This window comes from Mauremys reevesii, linkage group 24 (assembly GCF_016161935.1).
Source record: "Mauremys reevesii isolate NIE-2019 linkage group 24, ASM1616193v1, whole genome shotgun sequence".
Taxonomy (NCBI): Eukaryota; Metazoa; Chordata; order Testudines; family Geoemydidae; genus Mauremys; species Mauremys reevesii.
This window is the reverse complement of record NC_052646.1, coordinates 17549838-17560482: the sequence shown is the minus strand read 5'-3', so window position 1 is coordinate 17560482 and position 10645 is coordinate 17549838. Positions and strand designations below refer to the sequence as shown.

Below are 10645 nucleotides of genomic sequence, written 5' to 3'. Positions count from 1 at the left end.
TGAATTTATCCAGTTCTTTTTTGAACCCTGTTATACATTTGCCCTTCACAACATCCTCTGGCAAGGAGTTCGACAGGTTCACTGTGCGTTGTGTGAAGAAATACGTCCTTTTGTTTGTTTTAAACCTGCCACCTATTCATTTCATGTGGGAACTCTTAGTTCTTGTGGTATGAGAAGGAGGAAATAACACGTCCTGATTTACTTTCTCCACACCTGTCGTGATTTTATAGATCCCAATCATATCCCTCCTTAGTCATCTCCTTTCCAAGCTGAACAGTCCCAGTCTCATTAATCTCTCCGGAACTGGTCGCCCGCTCCCATGTTGGTTTTTGTGGGAAGTCTGAAGCAAAGCAGGCACTGAGCAGCGCTGCCTGCCCACCATCTTCAGCTCGGGATTTTCATCTCATGATTCTTAGAGAAAATCTCAGGGTTTTTCCGCCAATATAAGGATTTTTTTAGCCCACGATCTCTCAGGACCATCTAGTGATTTGGGTGGGGGGTCACTGCGCTGCCAGCAGCCCCAGATCAGCCCCTTGCAGAGCCCAGCAGCAGCGATGGTCTCTCAGGCAGATCTGTCCCCACCCCCCAGACAGCCTCTGCTCTCACACTTCTCACCCCACCCCCATCTGTCTCTAGGTCTGTCCCAGCCAGATGCTCCAGCCATGGGCAGAGCCCCGATGCCACAGCATGACGCCGGGAAAAGGGAGCTCCCACCTCAGGGCCCCCCCTGGAGAGCAGGGGGTCCTGCCACGCTGAGGGTCCTGATCCTCGCCCTGCTCTGGAGGGGTAAGTAAGCAGCACCTGCAGCCCCAGTGCAGGGGGAAGGGCACAATCTGTGCTAAGCAGGGCCAGGTCTGTCCCAGGACTTGGAAGGGAGACTGGCCAGAGGGGGAGGGGAGCGCAGTGCCCCCGTGTGGTGCTAGGGGGCGCTGAGTGAGAGGGAGTGGGGTCAGGGGGCTTGATGTAGGGAGGGAGGGAAACTAAATGGAGTGAGAATTGGTCAAGGACCCAGGGCTGGGCTCGCAGGGGGCTGCAGGTCGGGAGTGAGGGGCACCAGCAGAGCTGTGGGGGGAGCTCAGGTTTGGTTTATGCTCTGAGTTCCACTTTGATCCCTCCCTGTCCCCTGCAGGGTCCCTGGCCCAACAGGCTGGATTTACCCTGACGGTGCCGCAGTCAGTGTCGGTGCAGGAGGGTCTCTGTGTTCTCATCCCCTGCACCTTCACGTACCCAGCCTCCTACGACACTAAGAATTCCTCAGCCCGGCTCTACAGATACTGGTACAAGGATCAGGCCCAGATGAGCCGGAATCCACCTGTGGCCAGCAGTGACCCCAGCCGGGGGGTGTCGCAGGAGACCCAGGGCCGGTTCCAGCTGGCGGAGAATCCAGCTCGTGGCGACTGCTCCCTGCAAATCAACGACGCCCGACGGACGGATGCGGGGAGATATGTCCTTAGAGTCGAGGGAGTCTTTAGCTACAATTACCTCTCCACTACCGATGGCACTGACCTTACGCTCACGATCTCGGTGCCACGTAAGAGCAGCCACAGTCACTGCTCAGCAGCCCCCTGAACCAGCCAGTCCCCACCATGGGGCTGGATCGGGGCCGCGCCCCTAGAGGGGAAAGGCCCCGTGTCCCCAAGTGATTCTCTCCCCTCTCCCCGTGTCTCAGGGCTGACGGAGGAGCCAGAGATCCAGATCTCGCTGGGGCGGGGGCTGCCAGGGACGCTGCTGGCTGGGGAGCCGGTGACTGTGACGTGCACGGCCCCTGGGCGCTGCTCCGGGTCCCCTCCCCGAGTCACCTGGACGGGGCCATTCAGCGACACAGCCCAGAATGTCTCAGCCCAGCTGGCGAACGGCACCTGGGCCCACAGCTCCACGCTCAGCTTCACACCCGGCCCGGGGGACCACGGCAAAGAGCTCGTCTGCAACGTCACCTACAGGCCACCACAGGGACCTTCCACCCACAGAACCGTCCGGCTCCACGTCGGCTGTGAGGGACCCCCCCAGCTCCTCCACGCCGGCCCCCAGCCCCCTCTATGATCCCCCCCATGGCTCCCCAGCCCTGCCCTCCAGCCCCTCCCCCAACTCAGCCCTGTGCTGGGATCCCCAGCCCCCCAACAGTCACCCTCAGCCAATTCTACTCCAGGCCCCTTCACCCCACACCGGGCACCCCCGTCTCCCGTGGGATGTTCACCCCTTCCTGCTCCCCCACTCCCATCCTCACCCCCAGGCCCTTCTCTTCTGGGTCCTCTCTGCCCCCAACCTGCCCTGCTCCCAGAATCCTCCAGTGCTGGGATCTAGCCCCCCATTCCAGTCCCCCCTTACAGGGATCCCCCCCTCACACCAGCCACCCCAGTTCCCCCTGAGATCTCCCTGGGCCGTCCCACCGTGTCTCCTCCACCCTCCCCTCTCTGCTGGGATCGGTGGATGCTCTATATGGGGCACAGTTTTAGCGGGACCCAGTCACTGTCCGGCACTAAACACGCTCCGGGGTCAGTGCCCAGAGACCTCGGCCTCCCCTGCCCCATTAAATGGCCTGTGACCCTCGCGCTGCAGTTCCAGGGCAGAGGGAAAATCAGCGGCTGCCTCTAAGGGGTGAAGGATCAATTCAGGTTTCACTGTCATGACGGCCCTTGTTCCTGTCAGCTGGAGGGAGATTTAGAAGGACACTGCCCTGCCCCTTCACCGTGTCTGAGCCCAGGCCCCAGTCCAACCCCGAACTTCTACACAGACCTTGTTGGAAACAAGCCCAACCCAACTGACCCAGGCTGTGGGGCTTTGACAGCAATGTGGGCAAACCCTGCCAGGCCTGGCCAGCCGGTACCAGCGTCCGGCTGTTCCGGGTGTTGCTTTCAGACGCCCCTCTGGGCGCAGCCAGGCTGCATAATACCCAGGCCTGGCCATCCAAGCCAGGGGGCCAAAGGAGAGGGCTGGGGAGAGATGAACCGAGGGGGGAAGGCAAAGGACCCACAAGTGGGGTGTCTGATGTCCCTGGTGGTGGCTGGGACTGGGGTGGGGATGGGAGTGGGGTTATTTAGACGCCCAGCTCTGGCCCAGCCTGGGGACAACACATTTGGCGAGCAGGACGCTGAACACCCGGGCGCCCAGCAGATGGTGGCACCGAGATGGTGATGCTCACTCCAGTACACAGTCCGGAGCAGCCCGGCCCCTCGTTAGTGCCTACGCCAGTTAGGCCAAATTTTGACCTACCGGTTTTGGTCCCTTAGGTTTTGATTGGACAGATGACTAGGGAGGCGTATAAAAATATTGCTACAGCATGCAGAGGTGTATTCGGGAAGACCCAGGCACAATTGGAGTTGCAGCTAGCCAGGGATGTGAAGGGTAACAAGAAGGGTCTCTACAGGTGCATTAGCAACAAGAAGAATATCAGGGAAAGTGTGGGAGAGGCAGCCTAGTGACAGAGGATGTGGAAAAAGCTGAAGTGCTCAATGCTTTTTTGCCTTGGTCTTCACAGACAAGGTCAGCTCCTGAACTGCTGCACTGGGCAACACAGTATGGGGAGGAGATGAGCAGCCCTCAGTAGTGAAAGAACAGGTTAAGGACTATTTAGAAAAGCTGGACATGTGCAAGTCATAGAATCATAAAATCATAGAATCTCAGGGTCGGAAGGGACCTCAGGAGGTATCTAGTCCAACCCCCTGCTCAAAGCAGGACCAATTCCCAACTAAATCATCCCAGCCAGGGCTTTGTCAAGCCGGGCCTTAAAAACCTCTAAGGAAGGAGATTCCACCACCTCCCTGGGGAACCCATTCCAGTGCTTCACCACCCTCCGAGTTAAAAAGTTTTTCCTAATATCCAACCAAAACCTCCCCCACTACAACTTAAGAGCATTACTCCTTGTTCTGTCATCTGCCACCACTGAGAATAGTCTAGATCCATCCTCTTTGGAACCCCCTTTCAGGTAGTTGAAAGCAGCTATCAAATCCACACTCATTCTTCTCTTCTGCAGACTAAACAATCCCAGTTCCCTCAGCCTCTCCTCATAAATCATGTGCTCCAGCCCCCTAATCATTTTTGTTGCCCTCCATTGGACTCTTTCCACATCCTTCTTGTAGTGTGGGGCCCAAAACTAGACACAGTACTCCAGATGAAGCCTCACCAATGGCGAATAGAGGGGAATGATCACGTCCCTCGATCTGCTGGAAATGCCCCTACTTATACAGCCCAAAATGCCATTAGCCTTCTTGGCAACAAGGGAACACTGTTGACTCATATTCAGCTTCTCGTCTACTGTAACCCCTAGGTCCTTTTCTGCAGAACTGCTGCCCAGCCATTCGGTCCCTAGTCTGTAGCAGTGCATGGGATTCTTCCGTCCTAAGTGCAGGACTCTGCACTTGTCCTTGTTGAACCTCATCAGATTTCTTTTGGCCCAATCCTCTAATTTGTCTAGGTCCCTCTGTATCCTATCCCTACCCTCCAGCGTATCAACCACTCCTCCCAGTTTAGTGTCATCTGCAAACTTGCTAAGGGTGCAGTCCACACCATCCTCCAGATCATTAATGAAGATATTGAACAAAACCGGCCCCAGCACCGACCCTTGGGGCACTCTGCTTGGTACCGGCCTCCAACTAGACATGGAGCCGTTGATCACTACCCGTTGAGCCTGACAATCTAGCCACCTTTCTGCCCACCTTATAGTCCATTCATCCAGCCCAGACTTCTTTAACTTGCCGGCAAGAATACTGTGGGAGACTGTATCAAAAGCTTAGTTAAAGTCAAGGAATAACACGTCACTGTTTTCCCCTCATCCAACCCCCTGGTCATTTCCCAGTTCTGGTTCCCCGGCGCGGCCCTAACCCGGCCCCTGGGTTCCGTCGGGCTCCTCTTGGGTGGGGCTCAGTCGGGTCTGTCGCTTCCCTTCCCCCCCCCCCCCACGGGCCTTGTGTCACTTCAGGGACTTTCCCGTCCCCCAGCTGAGCTCACAGCGAGGGGCCGTGTCTAGGCTCAGTGATCACTAGTGACCCCCCCGGTGCTGTCCAGCCCCCCTGATCTCCCCTGTCTGGTTTGTGTTACAGACCCGCCCAGGCCCCCCAACATCACCGGGACCCTGACCAGGAACGGACGCCCCGGTGAGAGGCCATGCTGCGAGCCCCGGGAATCAGCGAGCGCCTCCTAGTCACGATCAGCCGGGCTCAGCTGCTCCGTGCCCAGAGGGGAGATCGTGAGGAAGCCGCAGGGCTGTGAGGAGGGTGGTGTGATGATTGGGCCCGGTTCCCTCTGTCTCCAGACCCCGGGGTGGCACTAGGGGGTGCTGGGCAGCGGGTAGGAGATGGGTTAGGGAGCGATCTCTGCGATGGAGACCTGCTGTAAAGGCACCAGGATTGTGCGCCCACCCCAGAGCTGGCTACGTCTCCAAACCAGGCGAGAGGTCCCTGTATAACCAGCTCCCGCACCCCACCCCAGAGGTGGCTGCATTGTGGCGCCTTGGTGGAGGATCTCTGGAGGGGGCCTAACCTGCCTACTTATGTCTTTCAGTGCCAGATGTGTGGGGAGCTGAGGGCGACGTCATGTCTCTGAAGACCCAGGAGGGCGACTCCCTGAGCCTGAGCTGTGAGGCTGGGAGCAGACCCAAGGCCACCCTGAGCTGGGCCAAGGGGAACGAGTCCCTGAGCCCTGGCCAGAGAGGGGCCGGGCTCCTGGAGCTGCCGAATCTCAGCAGAGGGGACGCTGGGGAGTATCGGTGCTGGGCGAAGAATTCCTATGGGTCGGCCAGCCGGGCCCTGCGTGTGCACATGCAGCGTAAGGCTCTAGGGGGCGCCGTGCCTCACAAGAGGCCTTAGTGGAGGGCACTGGGCTGCAGGGGGCAGGTGGTCAGTAGGGGGCGCTGTGCTTCAGGGGGTGAGCGCGGTGTCAGTAGGGGGTGCTGGGCTGCAGGGGTGGGGGGGAATCTATGGGGGGTGCTGGGCTGCAGGGATGGGCGGGGGTTCATTGCAGGGTGCTGGGCTGCGGATCAGGGGGTCAGTGGGGGGCTCTCTCCAATCTAATATGTTGCCGTGGGTATTTCTGTTCTAGAGAGGACTCTGCAAATCACCGTCTCCAGAGCTAACAGGAGCGACCCCCAGTTATTCCCAGGTATCGCTAGGGGGCGGGGAGTGGGGCACGGGGACTTTCCCCTCTAGGGTGCACTGGCCCTGATCTGGCCCCGGGCAGGGACTGGCTGGCTCAGGGTGCGAGTGGCTCTGTTTTATTTCTATTCTCAGATCCCAGCACCCTGGTGGCGAACTGGTCACAGCTCTCGGCCCGGGAGGGCGACTCCCTGCGGTTCCTCTGCTCCATCGCCAGCAGCCCTCCCGCTGCACTGGGCTGGGTGAGGGGGGGCCGAGCCATCGAGGGTTCCCGCCCCACGGGGGAGAATCAGCTGCAGCTGGAGCTGCCCAGCGTGACGGCCGAGGACGGGGGGCTCTACGGGTGCTGGGCCCAGAACAAGGAGAGCTCTGCCCAGGGGACGTTCCAGCTGCTCATCGAGTGTGAGTGGGGTTAACCCCTGGGACGCTGACACTGGAGAGTAGCAGTGTTAATCCGTGGGACTCCTCGCCACTGAATACTAGCAGGTGTCACAGGTGCCTGGCCCGTTTAAATGGAGACAGAGCCAATGCCCCAATGCCATAGTTAATTAGCTGCTTCGGGGCAGGCGAGGCTTGAACAGACTCCTGGGCTGTCTACAAGGGCCATGAGTGCCCAGGCTGAGGGCAGAGAAGCAGGTGGGTTGGTGTGAAGTGCAGCTGGCCGAGGATGGGGCCAGATCAGTGCCCAGGGTCCGGCCAAAGAGACACCCCAGGGCAGAATAACCCGCGGGACTCCCTGACACTGGATATTAGCAGGTTAATCTATGGGACTCCCTGCCCCTGGGTTTCTCTCTCTGACTATTAATTTGTTGCTGTGTCTCCTGCGCTCCCCAGACAGCCCCCGGCCGGGGACCGGGCTGAACTCGTCCTGCCAGCGCCAGGGGCCCAGCGTCAGCTGCAGCTGCTCACTGCGCTCCCAGCCCCCGCCCCAGCTCCAGTGGCAGGTGGACGGGGAGCCTCTGGCTGGGAACAGCTCACGGGGGGCCCTGCAGGTCAGCTCCTGGGCCCAGGGGGACGAGGCCGTCAGCACCCTGAGCTGGACGGGGAGTGGGGACAGGGGACCCCAGATCTTCTGCCTCGGCTCCAACCCCCACGGGAGCTACGCCGCCCTGCACTTTGACTTCAGCCCCCTGCAGAGAGGTGAGACACTCGGACTCCTGGGTTCTCTCCCCAGCTCAGGGATGGGGATGGGGATGGAGAGGGAGCCAGGACTCCTTGGTTCTCTCCCCAGCCCTGGAAGAAGAATGGGGTCTGGTTGTTGGAAGCAGGGGAGTTGGGAACCAGGACTCCTAGATACTATCCACAGGCCTGGGAGGGAAGTGGGGTCTAGTGGTAAGAGCAGGGGGCTGGGAGTCAGGACTCCTGGGCACTGTTCCCTCTATGCTGTGCACATAGATCCTAAACCCCACGCACACGGTGAAACCCCGCCCACAAAAATGTGCACAGAAGCACAACAATTTGCAAAGAGGCCATTTTTTGCACACATGGCCTGGCAGAAATTAGAGGGAACGTTGCTCCCGGGTTCTCTCCCAGCCGTGCCCCGTGCTCTGTGTTTTTGCAGGTGCGGAGGAGCCTGTCAAGCTGCTGGGCATCGGCGCGGCCTGTGGGCTGGGGGTCGCCGTCGGCTTCTTCCTTCTCGGGCTCTGTGTGATCAAGTGAGTCTGATGCCTCCCCCACGGCCCCCCGCTGAGATCTCCTGCCATCTCCCCGCAGAATCCTCTGCCCAGTGAGATCCCTCCCCCAACCCGTCTCTCTCTGGCCTATCCCCGTCCCCTGCGCTTTAGTCTTTCATACTTGTGTGCCACCTTCCGTCCTAGCACGGGGCTATTCTACACTCGCCCCCTGCCACAGTCTCATGAGTCCATCCTGATCCATCTCCCCACAGGCTGCGGGGCCGGAAGCCGGCGCCCCCCAGCGCCGAGCCCGTGGAGATGGCGAACGGGAGCCAGGCTGAGCACACGGCCGACGACGCCAGCCTGATCTACAGTAACATCCCCACCCTGCCCATGGTATGTACCTGCGGGGAGCGGGGGACCAAGCCCACCTGCACTTCCCACCCCATCTCTGTCCCCCTCCATTTCTTCTCCTCTGTCTTCCTGCTTTTCCACCCCCTTAATGAATGCAGGAATATAAGCCAGGCTTTCACCAGGGCACCCAATCCCCCCATGCATGCTCGGTGCAAGAAATGCACCCCTGCCACCAGCCCGGGCTCCCCGAACTGCGTGGGATCGGCTCCTGCATGCAGAAAATGCACCTCATCCCTCGGGTCTCGCTCAGAGGGGAGGACATGCAGCGAATGCATTCATGTGCCTTCACAAAGTGCACGGGAACAGATTGGGGCTGGAATGCTGCCAATCCCTGGGGCATCTCCTGGAGGCACCAACCGGGCAAGAAATGCGTTTCTGCAACTACCTGCTATGGTATCAGGTGCTTGTCATCAGACAGTGTATGCAGGGTGCTCCGTGTCTGTTGCACCCTTCAGAAAATGCAATGAATGCATCAGCATGGGCTGTGCAACCACGAGATGCATGGGATCAAATCATGCATGCATAGTGCATAGAATGCACACAGCCCCATGTGTCTTGCTAATGGATGGCCGGTGCAGGCAATGCAGTGAATGCAGTAACTTAACTGGTGCTGCCCCAAGACACATGAGATCAGTTCATGCATGCTCGGAGCATGAAATCCAGTTAATACTTTTCCTGAACTTGTTCTGCGATGAGATGAAATCCTGCATGCCTGGAGCATAAAATGCACACACACCCATGCATCTTGCTAATGCATGGCCTGTGCAGCTGAGGCAGTGAATGCATTAACCGAGCTGGTGCTGGCATGGGATCGGCTCATGCGTGCAGCGAGTGTGACACACACCCGATCCCCCGTCTCTTGCTAGTGCACGCCCGATGCAGGAAATGCATTTGCAGGGCGGGTGGGGGAAACGAGGCCTGGGGCAGCCCATGCAATCAGCTCAGCAGGGTGGATGCAAGTCTCTGCCTGGTGTCTCTGCCTTGCTCCTCACTCAGGATCACAAGACTCCAGCCGCCCGCCGGACCAAAGGCATCCAGGATGGGGCTGCAGCAGCACAGGCCCCGCTAGGCCCCGGGGAGCTGGACGAGCTGCATTACGCCTCCATCGACTTCTCCAAGCTGCAGCCCAAACGGGGGGAGCCTGCGGAGGCCCCCGCCACGGAATATTCCGAGGTCCGGCTGAAATAGCCCCCTCGCGCCATGGGCCCCCGGGCTGGGCGTATCTGGCCTGGCCAGTGAGGGAGGGGGTCAAAGTGAGAAAGGGGGAAGGGGAAAGGGGTCAGCCCAGAGCTGGAAACCTGGGTGCAAATCCCTGCTCTGCCCTGGACTCAGGGCAAAGTCAACTAGACCTTGGAGATGCTGGAGCGCTGCATTGTGGGGAGGTATCCCAGAGTCCCCTGCAGCCGGGTGCCAAAGCCTGCCCCCTCCCAAACCCTACTGCCCCCAGGGGAAAGAGCCTCTCACCCCTCAGCCCCAGAGAGTCTCTCTCCTACCCTGCCTGAGCCCTCACCCACTCGCTTCACAGGATGGTCACGCTCAGGGGCAGCAGCTGGCAGGAGCTGGGGTGACCGGACAGTAAGTGTGAAATATCAGGACGGGGGTGGGGGGTAATAGGAGCCTATTCAGCAACTCCTCACTGAACGTCGTCCCGCCCCACGTTGTTTCCAAGTTTCGTCGCTGCTCCGTTAGGGAACGTGCCCCTGTGAAGGCGTCTGCGCCACGCTCCCGTCTAGCGTGGTTTGGCTGCTTTTACAAGGGAGCGCGGCACGAGTTCCTCTTCTCCCCCGCCCCCGCAGCGCTTCCCCTTAAAGCCGGCTGGAGAGAAGCAGCCATTTGAAGAGGAAGCGTCACTTCTCTCCGGCCGCTGGCTGCGCGGCTGCCCCTGCTCCTCCACGGGCCGGACTCAGGGCCACTTTCCGAAAGGGGCTTCAGAGCTGCAGGCCCGGGGCCCCCATAGCCCAGGGACTTGCAGCCCCTAAAGCCCCTGCGTTCCGGGTGCCCTGCCTGCTGGGGGGGGGGGGATCCCCGAATCGCGGCCATGGGGGCGGCGCCGCGCTGCTCAGAGCCACCTGCTCACCCCCTGCACCAAACCGGAGCTGCCCCAGGTCAGTGCTCTACACCCCCTGCCTGCCTCAGCCTGGAGCCTCCTCCCGCACCCCCACCCTGAGCCCCCTCGCACATCCTAACACCCTCCCAGACCCCGAACCCCCACCCTGAGCCACCTCTTGCACCCTAACTCCCTCCCAGACCCCCAACCCCCACCCTGAGCCACCTCTTGCACCCTAACTTCTTCCCAGACCCTGAACTCCTACCCTGAGCCTCCTCCCACATCCTAATTCCCTCCCAGACCCCACACCCCACCCTGAGCCCCCGCCCGCCCCCCAACTCCCTCCCGCATCCTAACACCCTCCCAGACCCTGCCCCCCACCCTGAGCCCCCTCCTGCATCCTAACAGCCTCCCAGATCCTGAACTCCTACCCTGAGCCCCCTCCCACATCCTAATTCCCTCCCAGACCCTGGACCACAACCCTG

The 10645-nt window shown here is 60.1% G+C and overlaps 1 protein-coding gene across 1 annotated transcript; it reads left to right on the top strand.

The window, feature by feature from the left end:
• Positions 1–662: 662 nt before the first annotated feature.
• LOC120390568 (sialic acid-binding Ig-like lectin 10) lies at positions 663–10061 on the top strand. The gene is made up of 10 exons (XM_039513300.1): positions 663–786; positions 1130–1531; positions 1670–1990; positions 4980–5090; positions 5497–5780; positions 6104–6488; positions 6921–7226; positions 7648–7741; positions 7972–8095; positions 9110–10061. The coding sequence occupies exons 1-10, from the start codon at positions 663–665 to the stop codon at positions 9299–9301; spliced, it is 2343 nt and encodes a 780-aa protein (XP_039369234.1). The 3' UTR covers positions 9302–10061.
• The last annotated feature ends 584 nt before the right edge of the window (positions 10062–10645 follow it).